This window comes from Pristis pectinata, chromosome 17 (genome assembly GCF_009764475.1).
Source record: "Pristis pectinata isolate sPriPec2 chromosome 17, sPriPec2.1.pri, whole genome shotgun sequence".
In the NCBI taxonomy this organism is placed as follows: Eukaryota; Metazoa; Chordata; class Chondrichthyes; order Rhinopristiformes; family Pristidae; genus Pristis; species Pristis pectinata.
This window is the reverse complement of record NC_067421.1, coordinates 5,941,570-5,960,083: the sequence shown is the minus strand read 5'-3', so window position 1 is coordinate 5,960,083 and position 18,514 is coordinate 5,941,570. Positions and strand designations below refer to the sequence as shown.

Here is an 18,514-nt window from a genome sequence, read left to right as displayed (position 1 = left end):
AACAGGGTTTAACTTTAGCCCTCAGTCCATGGAAGGAAAGGAGAGGAAGCAGACATACCATCGGATTATAGAGGCCTTGAAGTTTGGAAACGGACAGCTGACCAAGGTGAACTCGGCCAACGTGAGTGATCTCCACTTACCCTTCATAAATTTTTCACGGATTATTTCAGTGCTGGGATGATACACTTCGGGTGGACTTTGGCAACTGTTCTCCCCTGCACCACAGAGACACCGGTGGGTGGGTTACCCCGGGGGGTGGGGGGGTGCCCCCATTACACGGCTCGGGACGTTTCAGAGTGTGAGGGGTGGGAGTGGAGGGGTGTCAACACAGACACACCCTGCACCCCTCACTGTACCACTGATACACCCCGCACCCCTCACTGTAACACTGACACACCCCGCGCCCCTCACTGTAACACTGAAACACCCCGCACCCCTCACTGTACCACTGATACACCCCGCACCCCTCACTGTAACACTGAAACACCCCGCACCCCTCACTGTAACACTGACACACCCTGCGCCCCTCACTGTAACACTGACACACCCCTCACCCCTCACTGTAACACCCCACACCCCTCACTGTAACACCGACACACCCCACGCCCCTCACTGTAACACCGACACACCCCACACCCCTCACTGTAACACTGACACACCCTGCGCCCCTCACTGTAACACTGAAACACCCTGCGCCCCTCACTGTAACACCGACACACCCCTCACTGTAACACTGACACACCCCTCACTCCTCACTGTAACACCCCACACCCCTCACTGTAACACCGACACACCCCGCGCCCCTCACTGTAACACCGACACACCCCGCACCCCTCAGTATAACACTGACACACCCCACACCCCTCACTGTAACACCGACACACCCCGCGCCCCTCACTGTACCACTGATACACCCCGCGCCCCTCACTGTACCACTGATACACCCCGTGCCCCTCACTGTAACACAGACACACCCCGCGCCCCTCACTGTAACACCGACACACCCCGCGCCCCTCACTGTACCACTGATACACCCCGCGCCCCTCACTGTACCACTGATACACCCCGTGACCCTCACTGTAACACAGACACACCCCGCGCCCCTCACTGTGACACCGACACACCCCACAACCCTCACTGTAACACAGACACACCCCGCGCCCCTCACTGTGATACACACACCCCACACCCCTCACTGTAACACCGACACACACCACAACCCTCATTGTAACACCGACACAGCCCACACCCCTCACTGTAACACTGACACACCCCTCACTGTAACACTGACACACCCCTCACCGTAACACTGACACACCCTGCACCCCTCACCGTAACACTGACACACCCCACCCCTTACTGTAACACCGACGCACCCCACCCCTCACTGTGGTGTGGGGAGTTCACCCTGTGGTGTGGGTGGGGGGATTTGGTCACCCTGTGGGTGGGGGGGAGCACCCTGTGGGTGGGGTGGGTCACCCTGTGGTGTAGGTTGAGGGGTCACCCTGTGGGTGGGAGAGGGGTCACCCTGTGATGTAGGTGGGGGGAGCTTGTCACGCTGTGGGTGGGGGGTAACCCTGTGGGTGGGGTAGGGGTCACCGTGTGGGTGGGGGGGGGTAACCCTGTGTGTGGGGGGTCACCCTGTGGGTGGGGTTCATCCTGATCCCAGTCATTACCCACTCCTCCCACGCTGCCTCCCTCAGATGTCCCTGCTGCTGTCGGAGGAGTTTGCCGTGGCTGCCCGCAGGCGCATTGACAACAAGACCCACCTACCGTCGTACTACAGCAACGACCTCCGCGGTCAGGAGTCGTACGGCACCAGTCACGTGTCTGTGGTGGACAGGGAGGGCAACGCTGTGTCCGTCACCAGCAGCATCAACCACATGTAAGCTGATGTCCCCCCACCGCGGCAAATGCAGAGGTCTCTGCGTTTGATGGTGGCACCAAACCAGCTTGTGGGGCAGGATGTTGGGGGGGATGTGGGGCAGGGTGTGGGGGGGGGGGATGTGGGGGAGGGTGTGGGGAAGGGTGTGGGGAAGGGTGTGGGGAGGGTGTGGGGGGGGATGTGGGGAGGGTGTGGGGCAGGATGTTGGGGGGGATGTGGGGCAGGGTGTGGGGGGGGGATGTGGGGAGGGTGGGGAGGGTGTGGGGAAGGGTGTGGGGAGGGTGTGGGGGGGTGTGGGGGGGGATGTGGGGAGGGTGTGGGGGAGGGTGTGGGGAGGGTGTGGGGGGTGTGGGGGAGGGTGTGGAGAGGGTGTGGGGGAGGGTGTGGGGGGGTGTGGGGGAGGGTCTGGGGGGGGTGTGGGGCGGGGTGTGGGGGGGGTGTGGGGGGGGTGTGGGGGAGGGTGTGGGGCGGGGTGTGGGGGGGGTGTGGGGCAGGGGTGTGGGGGAGGGTGTGGGGCGGGGTGCGGGGGGGGTGTGGGGCAGGGTGTGGGGAGGGTGTGTGATTGGGTGAAAACTTGGCAGATGCAATTTTAAGTTTCATAGACATTTCTCCTCTCATAAGGTGGTGAATCTCTGATCATTTCTGCCCCAGCGGGTGGTGGAGACCAGACGATTAGATATATTTAAGGTGGAGATAGATAAATATTGAAAGGTCGAGGAACTGACACAGAAGGGGAGTTGAGGTGGCAGAGATCAGCCAGGATCATAGTGAATGGTGGGGCAGTTTTGAGGGGCCGAGTGGCCTCCTCCTGCTGAGGATGGGATAAGTGTGGGTGGGTGGGTTGGGGGGAAGCTGGGCTGGTGGGTCTCGGAGGGATTGCAGAGGTTGCGCTGAGCAGAATTGGATGAGGTCTGGGTAAACTGCACTTTGTTTCAACAGCTTTGGCTCCCTGGTGTACTCATCGAGGACTGGCATCATCCTCAACAATCAGCTGGCTGACTTCTGTGACAGTGTAACAAACACCAAGAAAGGCAAGTACACATGAAAGATCAGACCTGTCAGGAACATGATCTGAGGGGGTCAGAAAGCAGGCGGTCTTTATTACAGATACAACTAACTGTTACTAATGTTAAAACAGAAACTGCTAGAAACACTCAGCAGGTCAGGCAGCATCTGTGTGAAGGGAAACAAGAGTCAACGTTTCAGGCTGAAGCCCCTTCGTCAGAAGTGTTCTGCACTGTTAGCTGTGTTTCTGCCTCTGGGGTTAGGTGTGTGCTGTGGGTATGTGGATCAGGGACAGGGCTGTGCAGGGAGGGGTGAACTTGGCTCCGGGTGCCGTTGGCTCTGCCTCTCTGTTCCTGATGACCACCCCCTGGTACCATCTGGACATTGCAAGGATATGGAGAGCAGACCCCACTCTGATGCCCACTCTGGTCAAATAGCCCACCTGTGATTCCCAGCCTCGTCCCTGGCCACAGCTTCAAGTTCCTGGGTGTGAACATCACTAACAGCCTGTCCTGGTCAAATCACGTAGATGCCACGGCCGAGAAAGCTCGCCAGTGCCTCTACTTCCTCAGGAGGCTAAAGAAATTTGGTTTGTCCCCTTTGACACTCACCAACTTTTACCGATGCACCATAGAAAGCATCCTATCTGGATGTATCACGGCTTGGTACGGCAACTGCTCTGCCCAGGACCGCAAGAAGTTGCAGAGATTTGTGGACGCAGCCCAGCGCATCACGGACACCAGCCTCCCCTCCTTGGACTCTGTCTTTACCTCTCGCTGTCTTGGTGAAGCAGCCAGTATAATCAAAGACCCCACCCACCCGGGACATTCTCTCTTCTCTCCTCTCCCATCGGGTAGAAGATACAGGAGCCTGAGGGCACGTACCACCAGACTTAAGAACAGCTTCTACCCCACTGTGATAAGACTATTGAACGGTTCCCTTATACAATGAGATGGACTCTGACCTCACGATCTACCTTGTTGTGACCTTGCACCTTATTGCACTGCACTTTCTCTGTAGCTGTGACACTTTACTCTGTACTGTTACTGTTTTTTACCTGTACAACATCAATGGACTCTGAACCAACTCAATGTAACTGCACTGTGTAATGAATTGACCTGTACGATCGGTTTGTAAGGCAAGTTTTTCACTGTACGTCGGTACAAATGACAATAATAAACCAATACCAAGGATGAGTTAGAGAGTTGTGGGCTAATCCTGTCCTTTTACTGCAATTAGCCCAGCACATCACGGAAACCAGCTTCCCCTCCATGGACTCTTGTCTACATTTCTCGCTGCTTCGGTAAAGCAGCCAACATAATCAAAGACCCCACCCGCCCCGGACATTCTCTCTTCTCCCCCCCTCCCATCAGGCAGAAGATACAAAAGCCTGAAAGCACGTACCACCAGGCTCAAGGACAGCTTCTATCCTGCTGTTACGACTTTTGAACTGTTCCCTAGTATGATAAGATGGACTCTTGAACTCACAATCTACCTCGTTATGACCTTATTGTCTGCCTGCACTGCACTTTCTCTGTGACTGTAACACTTTATTCTGCATTCTGTTATTGTTTTCCCTTGTACTACCTCAATGCACTGATGTGGTGAAATGATCTGTATGGATGGCATGCAGAGCAAAGTTTATCACTGTACCTCAGTACATGTGACAATAATGAACCAATTTGTCACTTTAGCCTCGTCCCTGGCCAAGCTATGAGTGAGAGAAGTCACTGGCAAATCCTCTCCCTTTACTGTAATGAAACACGCTGCCCTTTCAATATGCAGTTGGACTTTGATGTGTCACTGGGGCAGGAGGAGGTGAGCCTCTCCCAGGTCACTGTTGGAGGTGCCAACATACTCAGTGCTGTATCATTCTGTTCTCCCAGTCGCAGGTCAGCAGCCCCCTTCCTCCATGTCTCCCAGCATCCTGCTGTCCAAGGACAAAGGGTCGATGATGGTGGTGGGAGCAGCTGGGGGCACGATGATCCTCAGTACCACTGCTCAGGTAGGTGGAAGGCAGCGTCAGTGACACCCATCTGGGCTGAGGCAGCGCACTGGCCTTGTACCCCCACCCCTGTCTGGCTCCAACCGGCTGATGGGACGGGGTCAGACACGGGTCCTCTGGGTTTGTAGAGGGACTGAGTGATCCCAGAACCATCCTGGGGTCACCTCGTGCAGCACCAGCCCCTGCACCAACCAGGCTGGGCCGGGCTACTTGGTGACACCCACCCATCACGGTTTCACAGCCCCAGATGGGACGGGGGGGGAGGGGGGGAGCGGACGGGGGGTGGGGGGGTGTGTGTCAGTGTTTGTGTGCTGGACTCAGATGCCTGGGTTATCAACTCGGAGCTGTGAGACATCCCGTTGGGTGAGGCACGTCCCGTTGTGTGTGACATGTCCCGTTGGGTGAGGCACGTCCCGTTGTGTGTGACACGTCCCGTTGTGTGAGAGACACGTCCCGTTGTGTGTGACACGCCCCGTTCTGAGACGTCCCATCGTGTGCGAGACACGGCCTGTCGTGTGAGACACGTCCCGTCTTGTGTGAGATACGTCCCGTTGTGTGAGAGGCACGTCCCACTGTGTGAGAGATACGTTCCGTCACGTGTGAGACACGTCCTGTTGCATGAGACATGGCCTGTCATGTATGAGACACATCCCGTTGTGTGTGAGACACGTCCCATTGTGTGACACACCTCCCGTTGTATGTGAGACACGTCCCGTTGTGTGACACACCTCCCGTTGTGTGTGAGACACCTCCCATTGTGTGAGACACCTCCCGTTGTGTGTGAGACATGTCCCAATGTGTGAGACACGTCCCATTGTGTGAGAGACACATCCCGCTGTGTGAGAGACACATCCCGCTGTGTGAGAGACACCTCCCGCTGTGTGAGAGACACCTCCCGCTGTGTGAGAGACACCTCCCGCTGTGTGTGAGACACCTCCCGTTGTGTGTGAGACACGTCCCAATGTGTGAGACACGTCCCGTTGTGTGAGAGACACGTCCCATTGTGTGAGACACATCCCGTTGCAGGTGCTGGTGAGATTAAATTCCGCTAACTGGCCAGAGCTGGAATGGAAAGGCAATGTTGGTGATAACTGCCCCGACGGTACAGGACTGCACCCCAACCCCTTCCTCTGGCAGCTCGTTCCACACACCCACCACCCTCTGCGTGATGATGTTGCCCCTCAGGTCCCCTTTACATCTTCCCCTCTCACCTTAAACCTGTGCCCTCTCTGTTTTCGTTCCCTTTCCCTGGGAAAACGACTGTGTGCATTCACCCTATCCAGGGTGATTTAATGGTTTTCACATGATTTTATCTTTAGCTGCCACGTCTGGGAGGACAGGGTGTAACCTGACGGCGCAGGTTTGGCCACCGCCCTCTGGGGTTTGGTGCTGGATGCCTTTGACTGTCCTCGCTGGAGCGAGGAATGGGGTCAGGACTCCCCCAGCCCCCAGATCCTCGCCTGTGAGCCCTCCTGCGTCTTCACTGCCACAAGGCGCAGGAATCTGGGACCCGACCTACCTGCCGGGATATTCCCAGCGTGTGCCCTGGGCAGCGTGGATGGAAACTGCGCTGTTGAAGCACAGAGCTCAGCTGTCACTGCTGTGATACAGGCTTCGTACACACTGATGTATGGGCACTGCTTGTTCTGCGGCCACACCTGTGTGGTAAGCCCAGGAAGGTTTGGAACTGCTTTCCCAATGCACAGGTTGAAGTCCACATCAGTGAGAGGCCACGGGGTTGGCGAAATGTGCTGTAACTCTAAACCGTGACAGCTGATTCTGATGGAGGGGCTCACCAATGTATCACCCATTGTACTGGGCCAATGGTGAGCACCAAGTACAGAGTGAACGTTTCAGGTCGAAGACACTTCATCCCGGCTGGTCCTTCCGCCTGTGTTATTGTTACTGTGTGTGGCAAGTGTTTGCTTTCTCCTCTGCCCTGTGCTGATGGCAGGCAGTCACTGTCACTGTGTGACCGACCTACCCTCTGATCCCTGACCTGTGTGACTGAACTAACCTCTGATCCCCGACCTGTGTGACCAACCTACCCTCTGATCCCTGACCTCTGACCTGCCCTCTGATCCCTGACCTCTGTGACCGACCTGCCCTCTGATCCCTGACCTGTGTGACCGACCTACCCTCTGATCCCTGACCTGTGGCCAACCTGCCCTCTGATCCCTGACCTCTGTGACCGACCTGCCCTCTGATCTGTGACCTGAGTGACCGACGTACCCTCTGATCCCTGACCTGTGTGACTGACCTGCCCTCTGATCCCTGACCTGTGTGACTGACCTACCCTCTGATCCCTGACCTGTGGCCAACCTGCCCTCTGATCCCTGACCTCTGTGACCGACCTGCCCTCTGATCTGTGACCTGTGTGACCGACCTGCCCTCTGATAACTGAGTGACCGACGTACCCTCTGATCCCTGACCTGTGTGACCGACCTACCCTCTGATCCCTGACCTGTGGCCAACCTACCCTCTGATCCCTGACCTGTGGCCAACCTGCCCTCTGATCTGTGACCTGTGTGACCGACCTGCCCTCTGATAACTGAGTGACCGACGTACCCTCTGATCCCTGACCTGTGTGACTGACCTGCCCTCTGATCCCTGACCTGTGTGACCGACCTACCCTCTGATCCCTGACCTGTGGCCAACCTGCCCTGATCCCTGACCTCTGTGACCAACCTGCCCTCTGATCTGTGACCTGTGTGACCGACCTGCCCTCTGATAACTGAGTGACCGATGTACCCTCTGATCCCTGACCTGTGTGACCGACCTACCCTCTGATCCCTGACCTGTGGCCAACCTGCCCTCTGATCCCTGACCTCTGTGACCGACCTGCCCTCTGATCTGTGACCTGTGTGACCGACCTGCCCTCTGACAACTGAGTGACCGACGTACCCTCTGATCCCTGACCTGTGTGACTGACCTGCCCTCTGATCCCTGACCTGTGTGGCCAACCTGCCCTCTGATCCTTGACCCCTGTGACTGACCTACCCTCTGATCCCTGACCTGTGTGAGACGGACCTGCCCTCTGATCCCTAACCTATGTGACTGAACTGCAGTCTTATCCCTGACCTGTGCCCTCTCACCTGCAGGTCATTATGAACAAATTATGGTTTGGGCTCAGCCTGGAAGAAGCGATCAGAGAGCCAAGGACTCACGTGATGGTTAACAATTTTGTGCAGTTTGAAGAAGAGTTTGATAAGGTACGTTTCTGGATTCAGCCGTCAGTTGCCTTGAGGAACCGGGGGCCAATTTGGTGCCTGGGGGATGGGGTTGGAGGAATAGGGGTGGGTGATGGGTGAGGGGGTTGGGAATTGGGGATGGGAATGGGGGTGAGGAAGGAATGGGGATGGGTCGGGGTTGGGGTTGGAGGGGTCGGGGGTCAGAGGATGGAGGAGGGTCAGGGTGCAGAGGTCGGGAGGGGCTGGAGGTTCCCGGGTTCCCTGAGGGTCCACTCGCCCAACCTGTCCTGCCCTGTAGAGATGTCGAAGGTAACACCAGGCTCCTCCTTGCTGTTCTCCCCCTGGACAGGACGTCGTGGAGGCAATGAGGCAGAAGGGCCACCATGTCAGTGAGAGCATGCAACTGAAGCCTATCGTCCAGGGAATATTTCGCGATCACAACTGCATCGAGGCGGTGTCGGACCAGAGGAAGCTCGGGAAAGCAGCCGGAGACTAGCCCGGAGATCAGGCCGGGGACACAGAGTGTGGGCACCTCCCCTCATCGGCCTGAGCCAACACCTCGACGCGTTGAGGGTTGCTACCCCCAGTCGTGGCCCTGAGAGCAGATGCTTTAACCTGCAGCTCACTCCAGACCTCAGTACTCCCCGGACCATGTTCCTAGGACCACCCAGAGCCCACCGGCGGTGACCTAAAGAGAACCTTCTACATTTCCAGCGACATCTCTCTGCTTTCACAAATCAAAGTGATATGTTTGGTAAGCATCTTATCGGATGTTCTGTTTGTTGGAAGGCCTGTGGTCGTGTTCACTGCCAATCTCTCTGAGTCCTGTGCACTGGACTATGAGTAATTGGGTAATGAGTAACCTGTGCCTGGGAGCAGAGCACTCACTGGGAGGGCGAGCTGTCACGTTTACCTGCTTCACCGGAATGTGTTATGTTTGTTCTTCAAGAGACAAACTTTGCGTGGGTTTAACATCTGAACATTATATTAACCAAGACAGGCCTCTCTTTTTACAGCCACCCTGTTCCTCCACGTGACCCCCTTGCGTTGCCTACTGGGAACTGTTATAATAAACACATAATAACACAGAATGTACGTGGGGAGGGGGTACACGGGGCAGAGGAGGGTCACAGGTAGTGACTACCTGACGTATACATCTGTCAGAGCACTGGGAGATGACAGAGGGTCCCACAGATGGGTCTTTCTCTCCTGACAGAGGGTCCCACAGATGGGTCTTTCTCTCCTGACAGAGGGTCCCACGGATGGGTCTTTCTCTCCTGACAGAGGGTCCCACAGATGGGTCTTTCTCTCCTGGGAAACACGGCAGCCAACGCGAAGGAGACGGGGCGCAGGGCAGCGATGTGAGCATCATGCTGCCCATCGGCTCCTCTGTGCTGGCCCGAGAGGGCCGGCTCATTCCCCGCCTCCCCCAGGGGGCAGCGCCTCTGACCCTGCGGCGCGCCCCCGGCGGTGGGTCCCGCCCGGATTGTGCGTGGGAGTGGGGTTTGAACCCAGCAGCCCCTGGGCGGCGATGGTTGAACAGGCGGACGGTGGCGCGCTCCCGCTGGAAGGTGTGTGAACAGCAGGGGGAAGCCATTGGCAGGCAGCGAGCGGCAGAGGCATGGAGGGGGACTGCTCAGTGAGGAGGCTTTGGCCGGCTCAGTGCTGGGCGTGAAGATGGACGTCTCCCCCCACCCCCAATCCCACCCTGCTGAGTGGGGGTGGGGGGGGGGGGGGGCGCTGCAGTGAGGACCCACCTGAGTGGCCTCCATCCCCAGGGGAGGGGGGGGGTGGTCTAATTCTGAGCTGAGCTGTCCCAGCCACTGGCACTGAGGAAACACACAGAGTGCGGCTGTACCAGAGCAACAGGACGTCGTGTGACTAAACTACACCAAGGGTGGCAAGGAATTGGCACTGACGTTGTATTAATGGGCAAGACCCATGACCTCTATGTTGCTGAGTGCTTGTATTCTACAATTTTCTTTCTGAAGGGAGAGAATTAGGACAAGTAGCCTCCGCTGTCACTTCAGTGTTAGAACAGGTGAGAGATAACACCTCGGTCTCGGGTCCCATCACCACCGGACACCGAGGGGCTGGGTCTGTGGAGCAGCCTCAAACACCTCACCGAAGCCTGAGTTGGGGACGTGGTTGTGTATTGAATGACTGGCAACAGTGAACGTAGACGACATGCCTCGAATGTTTTTACTGTATGTTATGAATAAAATATATTTTTGAGGAAACGATGGCAGAATACCCAGCCCCTTCATAATGTGATCCCACCACACAGCCAATAACAATCACTGCCTCTTTAAATATCAAAATACGTGGTTATGAGCAATTTCTGATGATAGAACTGGGTGTCATTTCTACATCAGTTAAAGGATGTGGAACTGAAGATGTTGGGTGTGAAACATTTGTTTTGCTGGTTTATTTGAAGTGTCTGAGTGTTCCAAGCTCTGTCATCCTTAGCCGGTGCTGAACAATGTGAGCCAGTGCTGGATACTGCGAGCCAGTGCAGTCCAGCACTGGACAGCGTGAGCCAGTGCTGGATACTGCGAGCCAGTGCAGGCCAGCACTGGACAGCGCGAGCCAGTGCTGGACAGTGCAAGCCAGTGCTGGATACTGTGAGCCAGCGCAGAACAGAGCAGCATTTAAGTAGGGCGTCTGTCACTATGTGTTGGAATTGTGAACTTGTTCCTTCCTATTAAAACAAGTTTCTGTTTTTAATGATGTGAGAAATTCTCTCATGCTGAGAGATATGAAGAGCCAAAGCATCAAGACGTTGTATGTATTTCTCTGTCCAGTGTTTTTAACTGGTTTGAACTCTGTTAAATTAGCCATTAATTGCACTTGAATGTTGATATTAAACTCATTTATTACAAATACTGCTCGAGTCTGTCGATTCGGTGTGATACATTATGGGGCCTACAACCCTTGACCCGGTCAGTGGCACTTCCCATTGTCCAGGTGGTCCCGCTTCCCCCCCCCCCCCCCCACCGCTGACCTGGGAGCAGCAGCCACGCTCACAGGACCCTGCGCTGGGTGGGATCCTGACCCAGCCGGCGCCTACCCCATCCAGCGGTGCAGGTGGATGGGAACCGGTTGGCATAACCTCCCCGGGACCGAGGACTTGCTTCCAGTCCGGTTCTGTGAGGCCTCATGCAGTTGATGAGTCCAGTGTTTTCTGTGGTGTGTCAGGGGCTGAGGGGAGACCTGATAGAAGTTTATGAGAGGCATAGATGGGGTGGACAGAGTCTTTTTCCCAGGGTAGAAATGTCAAATACTGGAGGGCATGGGTTTGCGGTGAGAGGGGGGTAGTTTAAGGAGATGTGTGAGGTAAGTGTTTTACACAGAGAGTGGGGGGGGGGGGGGGGGGGGGGGTGCCTGGAGCAGGCTGCTGGGGAAGCTGGTGAAAGCTGGTGGAAGCAGATACGTTCAAGGGGCATTGAGTCAGACACACAAACAGGCAGGGAACGGATACGGACCGTGTGCGGGCAGATGGGATGAGTTAGACTGACATCCTGGTCAGCACAGACATGGTGGGCGGAAGGGCCTGTTCTGTGCCGTGCCCAGATTGGGGGGGGGGGGGGGGGGGGGGGGGGAGACGGTTTGGGACGTCTGGCAAAATGTGCTCCGATCCGACCTCTCACCGTGGCAGTGCCGGGGGTGACGCGGCAGGCAGCAGCCCAGCCTTTAGAATCGGAGGTCCAGAGGTCAAATCCGGTTGCCCCGGCTTCAGAAATGGAAGGTCGGGCCCCTGCGGTGCTGAACATCACCCTATCACCCCTCAAACCAAGGGCCCACCTTTCCCTCGTGGCCACGGGGCTGGGGAGCACCATTGAAGAAAAGCAGGTGTTCCGGTCAACGTCAATCTGCCTCAATGGGGGGGGGGGGGTTCATGACATAAATACGAGGGGTCACCTTAAACAGACGAGCTGAAGGCAGAACCTCTGCCTAATTTTAAGGCAGAGCTGGTGCGGTGAGGTGTGAGGTTGCCAGGAGCTGGTGAATGTGGGGTTGGGTTACGACCCGATCTGCAGTGATCTTGTTGACTGACGAGGCAGGCTTGAGGGCCTAAGGAACCACTCCTGCAGCTTCGCGTTACCTGTGGATGTATCTGGTCAATACCACGTCGGGGCAGGCACGGTAGTGTAGCGGATAGCGTGACGCTATTACAGCGCCAGCGACCCGGGTTCAATTCCGGCCGCTGTGTGGAAGGAGTCTGTACGTTCTGCCTGTGTCTGCATGGGTTTCCTCCGGGTGCTCCGGTTTCCTCCCACATTCCAAAGGCGTACGGGTTAGGAAGTTGTGGGCGTGCTATGTTGACGCCGGAAATGTGGCCACACTTGTGGGCTGCCCCCAGAACACTCTATGCAAAAGGTGCATTTCACTGTGTGTTTCGATGTACATGTGACTAATAAAGATCTCTTCCTGAGCAGAAAGGAGCTGCCAGGTTCCCAACATTACAGCGGTGATGACTCTGGGAGGACTTGTTGTAAGGTATTGGTTTATTATTGTCACTTGTACCGAGGTACAGTGAAAAACTTGTCTTGCATACCGATCGTACAGGTCAATTCATTACACAGTACATTGAGGTAGTACAGGGTAAAAACAATAACACAATACAGAGTAAAGTGTCACAGCCGCAGAGGAAGTACATTGCAGGTGGACAATAAGGTGCAAGGTCACAACAAGGTAGATTGTGAGGTCAAGAAGTCCATCTTATCATACTATGGAACCGTTCAATAGTCTTATCACCATGGGATAGAAGCTGTCCTTGTCTGGTGGTACGTGCCCTCAGGCTCCTGTATCTTCTACCTGATGGAAGAGGAGAGAAGAGAGAATGACCCGGGTGGGTGGGGTCTTTGATTATGCTGACTGCTTCACCAAGACAGCGAGAGGTAAAGACAGAGTCCAAGGAGGGGAGGCTGGTGTCCGTGATGCACTGGGCTGTGTCCACAACTCTCTACAGTTTCTTGTGGTCTTGGGCAGAGCAGTTGCCGTACCAAGCCGTGATACATCCAGATAGGATGCTTTCTATGGTGCATCGATAAAAGTTGGTGAGTGTCAAAGGGGACAAACCGAATTTCTTTAGCCTCCTGAGGAAGTAGAGGAGCTGGTGAGCTTTCTTGGCCGTGGCGTCTACGTGATTTGACCAGGACAGGCTGTTGGTGATGTTCATTCCCAGGAACTTGAAGCTGGCAGCCCTCTTGACCTCAGCACCATTGATGTAGACAGGTTCATGTACACCACCCCCTTTCCTGAAGTCAATGACCAGCTCTTTTGTTGACATTGAGGGAAAGGTTGTTGTTATGACACCATGTCACTAAGCTCTCTATCTCCTTCCTGTACTCCGACTCATCGTTATTTGAGATATCATCTGCAAACTTGTAGTTGGCTTATCCTGGGACGGAAGTGAAGCTAAGAGAGAGACCTCCTGTTTAGACACTGTAGGGGGAGAGGAGACAAGAGTCAGGGGGAACTGGACAAGTCCCAGAATGGGAGGAACACGCAGGACTCTTGAGGAGAGAGTCGGACTGGCTGGATCACTCTCCAACAGAGCCAGAACGGACCCGATGGGCCAAAAGGTCTCCTTCTGTGCTTTAACCACTGAATGATCTTGTGAGGGAGCCACTGGTGAAAGAGCAGGGTTGTCCTGTGGAATGCAGACGAACAAATGCAGAGCAGCGTGCACAGAGAGCTGTCAAATGTGAAGGTCCTCCAACACCCGCCAGAGAGGTAAGATACGCAAAGCCTGCACTGCCCATTGGCTGCAGCTGGTCTGCTGACCCAGGCAGGGACCAATGGGCATTGGCAGATGGGTTTGGCGAGTGGAGCAAGCCGTGGATTGGCTCCTCCGTAACCTGGTTCACCTTTGCCCTGCACCAGACCCAGGATCCCTGGAGAAACCGGGTACTAACGGAAGCTGCTCTTCCTTTACTGTAGAACCATGTCGTATTCTCTGTGGTATCCTGTACACTGTGTCACGGTAGAGATAGATCAGCATTTAAACTTTGAAAAGTGCCCAAAGAAGTGGCTGAACTTAAAAATGGTACAAACTAGAACTGCTGGAAATACTCAGCTGGTCAGGCAGCATCTATGGAGGGGGAGCTGGTCAAGCAGCATTTTGTCTTTATTTCAGATTCCCACCATCCACGGATTTTTCTTTGCGGTTATGGTTTGGAATGAACACTGGGCAAAACTCAGGGGGTGTGTGGAGTCACTGTGGGGCCTGTGCCTGTCCCTGACTGCAGGGAGCCATGGGGGAAAGGGTGGGGATGTATCGGGTCAGGCAGCATGGGCAGAGAGCTCACAGGGGCAGGCTCTCTCCTGTCTGAAGCCAGGCTTCTGTCAGACGTACCGAATCGTGAGCTACGCTGCCCCGGTCCCATGCTTGGAACTGCTCGGCATATGGGGCTGTGGTTTGGGGTCATAGAGCACGGAAACAGGCCCTTCAGCCCAACCGGTCCGTGCTGACCAAGATTCCCATCAAAGTTAGTCCCATTTGCCCACATTTGGCCCTTATCCCTCTAAACCTGCTGGTGCTGAGGTCGAGAGGGTCGAGACCTTCAAGTTCCTGGGAGCGAACATCACCAACAACCTGTCCTGGTCCAACCACGTAGATGCCACAGCCAAGAAAGCTCACCAGCACCTCTACTTCCTCAGGAGGCTAAAGAAATTTGGTTTGTCCCCGTTGACTCTCATCAACTTTTACCGATGCACCATAGAAATCATCCTATCTGGATGTATCACGGCTTGGTACGGCAACTGCTCTGCCCAGGACCGCAAGAAACTGCAGAGAGTTGTGGACACAGCCCAGCGCATCACGGAAACCAGCCTCCCCTCCATGGACTCTTCTCGCTACCTCGGTGAAGCAGCCAACATAATCAAAGACCCCACCCACCCCGGACATTCTCTCTTCTGCCCCCTTCTCATCGGGCAGAAGATACAAAAGCTTGAAAGCACGTACCACCAGGCTCAAGGACAGCTTCCATCCCGCTGTTATAAGGCCACTGAACGGTTCCCTGGTATGATAAAGTGGACTCGTGACCTCACAATCTACCTTGTTATGGCCTTGCACCTTATTGTCTGCCTGCACTGCACTTTCTCTGTAGCTGGGACACTTTATTCTGCATTCTGTTATTGTTTTACCCTGTACTACCTCAATGCGCTGTGTAATGAAATGATCCGTATGGATGGCATGCAAAATGACGTTTTTCACTCTACCTCAGTACATGTGTCAACAATAAACCAATTTACCCTTCCTATCCATGTAGGAGCCAGTGGTGGCGAACGACTAGAACATCTCTTTCCGGAGACCAGGTGGTCAATGGAACTGGCTGAAGACAGGTTGAAGCTGAGGGAGTGTCCGCTTCAGGCTGCCCCTTCCCCTGAGTGTGGGGTCTCTGCAGTGGGCCCCGACCTGGCTCCTGGACACTGCCGGCAATGGGGTACTGGGCTTGGCAGGACTGTGGAGATCAGTGGGGTAGGCCGATGGGGCCGAGTGGCCACCATCTCACCCACATGTTTCTTCCGCCCCAAAGTGTGATGGCTAGAGGCACCAGAGTTGTCCGGCACGGTGGTGTAGCAGGTCGAGCCACTGCCACACAGTTCCAGGGTGCCGGGTTCGATTCCGACCTCGGGCGCTGCCTGCGTGGAGTTTGCACGTTCTCCCTGTGACCGCGTGGGTTTCCCCCCCGGGTGCTCCGGTCTCCTCCCATATTGTGCAGGCCGGTGGGTTAGTTGGCCGCTGTAAATCGCTCCTGGTGAGGGGTAGAATCTGGGTGCAGTTGATGGCAATGTGGGGAGGACACAATGGGCTAGTATAGGATGAGGGCAGACTCGGGCTGAAGGGCCTGTTTCTGTGCCGTATCTCTCCTCCATGACCTAGCCGAGCAGCAGCCCCTCCACGCCGGCTGACTGCTTTGTCCACCGCAGGCCATGTATAGACCCACGTCCCGCCCTAGCGTGTGGGACTCGGTTACGAGAAGGTCCACTCAGCCGTTTAGCCACGCCGCATGGAAAAGGTTCCACCGTTCCCTCCCCGCGTGTGGCAGGTCCTCAGCCGTGAGAGAGAACAGCTTCTTCCCCTCTGCCATCAGATCTCTGAACGGTCTGTGAACCCATGAACACTATCTCGTTATTGCTTTTTTGCACTATTTATTTTTGAAATTTACAGTAATTTTGTCTTTGTGCTGTACAGCTGCCGCAAAACAACACATTTCATGTCATATAAGTCAGTGACAACAAACCTGATTCTGATCTAGCCGGGACTGCCCTGAAACTGGAGGTTACATGTGCCCCACCACCTCCCCTGCTGCCTCACACCCTCGCCGTCCCAGAGGGAGGTCTGAGCCCAGAAAGCCACAAATAAAGGAACCAACTGCTCTCAAGAGTTTACGGGCATTTTCACAATGTCGCAGTGAGGTAGAGCTCACACAGAAGACGAGAATACAGTACGTCGCTCAGACCTGAGGAGGACGTGGACCCAGAAGGTAAGGTTCGACGCCAGGGGGCAGGGACCCTCGGCCGAGGCTGCAGGGTGGGATGGGTTACAGCTCGGCCTTCGGTGAGCAGGACGGGGCACAGCTCCCAAGGCCACCACTCTGTAAACTGTAACTCAGGCCGAGCAGCCTGTGGACACTTCGGCACAGCCTGTGACGCTTTTGCTCCCGTTATCCTGAAGCTCCCTCACTTATGGGGAGCCGGGAAGAACAGTCATGGAAGTACTCCCAGGGAGCATGGTGGTGGAAGGGAGGGGAGGGGAGGGAAGGGGTGCTTGTCCACTCTGTAGATCCTCACCAAGGGCAGACCAGCTCCAGGTACAGGGTCCCAAGCTTACCAAACTGATGGACAGGCACTGAAGGTAGGTTGGGTTTCCAGTAACGTTGCACAGGCCTCGTGAACATTAGACAAATCGTTGACAGCTTGGAACACAAAGTAAACTCTCTCTGAGCTGGAATGTTGCGAACCATAAACAACTGCTGGGTTTGCACGCTGTCTCCTGGCTGGGCTGGGACTGGTCCAAGAGAAGGGGGAGCAGCCACACCGTGGCCTTCGCCTGAGACTGCCCACAGCTGATGGCAGCCATGGTGTCATGCCGGGAGGGATGGGTTGGGAATTATTGGGAACAGGTTGGCAAGGTTGGGCTTGGGTTGGGATGGATTGGGAAGGGTTTGAGAAGATTGGGAATGGGTTGGGAGGTTGGGAATAGGTTGGGAAGGGTTTGAGAAGGTTGGGAATGGGTTCAGAGGGTGGGAATAGTTTGGGAAGGGTTTGAGAAGGTCGGGAGAGGGTTCGGAGGTTGGGAATAGGTTGGGTAGGGTTTGAGAAGGTTAGGAATGGGTTGGGAGGTTGGGAAGGGTTTGAGGAAGTTGGAAATGGGTTGGGAATGGGTTGAGAAGGTTGAGAATGGGTTGAGAAGGTTGGCAATAGGTTAGGAATGGGTTGGGATGGATTGGAAAGGGGTTGAGAAGATTGGGAATGGGTTGGGAGGTTGGGAATAGGTTGGGAAGGGTTTGAGAAGGCTGGGAGTGGGTTTGGAGGTTAGGAATAGGTTGGGAAGGGTTTGAGAAAGTTAGGAAGGGGTTGGGAGGTTGGGAATGGGTTGGAAGGTTGGGAAGGGTTTGAGAAAGTTGGGAATGGGGTAGGAAGGTTGGGAATGGGTTGAGAAGGTTGGGGATGGGTTGGGATTGGGTTGCAAATGGATTGAGAATGATTGAAACACAGTCCATATCAGAGATAGTCAGCAAATATTTTGCGTTTCCGCCCCCCCCCCCCCCCCCCCCCCCCCCCCCCCCCCCCCCCCCCCCCGTCTGGCCGCATGTCTGAGCTGAAAGCACGATTCACGTCGCTGGGGCTGGTTCCCCTCCAACTCCAGGCATCTTGAGAGCAGGTGGCAGTAAAAATAGTTGAAAAAAGGTGCAGACTGGTGCGCCTGCAAGGTTGCCAGTAACTGGCCGTGCGTCTGCAGAACGGATCGAGGCAGGTGGAGGGTGGAGTTTGTACAGAACGTTGGGTTGAAGCATTCGTTTACTGATTGGATTGACGCAGTTTGGATCCCGCCAGTCCCACCCCTCCAGCTGTGCATGGAACTGTAGGGACCAACCAATCAGGGTTGGCCAACTGAGCGGACTCTTCAGTAACCTGCCGGTTGTCCCCCTTTCCGATAGTCCGACACGGCATCCCATCGGCCTCGGCTGCGCATGATGGCCTGGACCACCCCTCCGGACGTGGGCTTGGTGATGACACTCAGAGTGTGGTGTCTCTCCGTCAGACCCTGCTGCACACCCTGAAAAGACACACAACAGGAACCCGTAACTCCCACAGGCTCCTGGTCAGAGGAGGATCTCACAGTGCAGGTGGAGAGGCGTGTGGACGGGTGGAGGGTTCGCTGTCGGACCTGGTGTACGGCGGGGGGTTGGTGCG

General features: G+C 55.5%; 2 protein-coding genes across 2 annotated transcripts in view; one reads left to right on the top strand and one right to left on the bottom strand.

The window, feature by feature from the left end:
- LOC127579595 (glutathione hydrolase 5 proenzyme-like) overlaps positions 1 to 10,971 on the top strand; it is a 36,537-nt gene extending 25,566 nt beyond the window's left edge. Inside the window, exons 7-12 of the mRNA XM_052032486.1 lie at positions 6 to 121; positions 1,704 to 1,885; positions 2,825 to 2,916; positions 4,777 to 4,895; positions 7,997 to 8,107; positions 8,436 to 10,971. Coding sequence (XP_051888446.1) covers positions 6 to 121; positions 1,704 to 1,885; positions 2,825 to 2,916; positions 4,777 to 4,895; positions 7,997 to 8,107; positions 8,436 to 8,582 — 767 coding nt within the window. The 3' untranslated portion in view covers positions 8,583 to 10,971. The remainder of the gene's footprint in view (positions 1 to 5; positions 122 to 1,703; positions 1,886 to 2,824; positions 2,917 to 4,776; positions 4,896 to 7,996; positions 8,108 to 8,435) is intronic.
- Positions 10,972 to 17,883: 6,912 nt separating this feature from the next.
- LOC127579335 (glutathione hydrolase 1 proenzyme-like) overlaps positions 17,884 to 18,514 on the bottom strand; it is a 67,041-nt gene continuing 66,410 nt past the window's right edge. Inside the window, exon 13 of the mRNA XM_052032059.1 lies at positions 17,884 to 18,377. Within this exon, the coding sequence (XP_051888019.1) occupies positions 18,225 to 18,377 (153 nt within the window). The 3' untranslated portion in view covers positions 17,884 to 18,224. The remainder of the gene's footprint in view (positions 18,378 to 18,514) is intronic.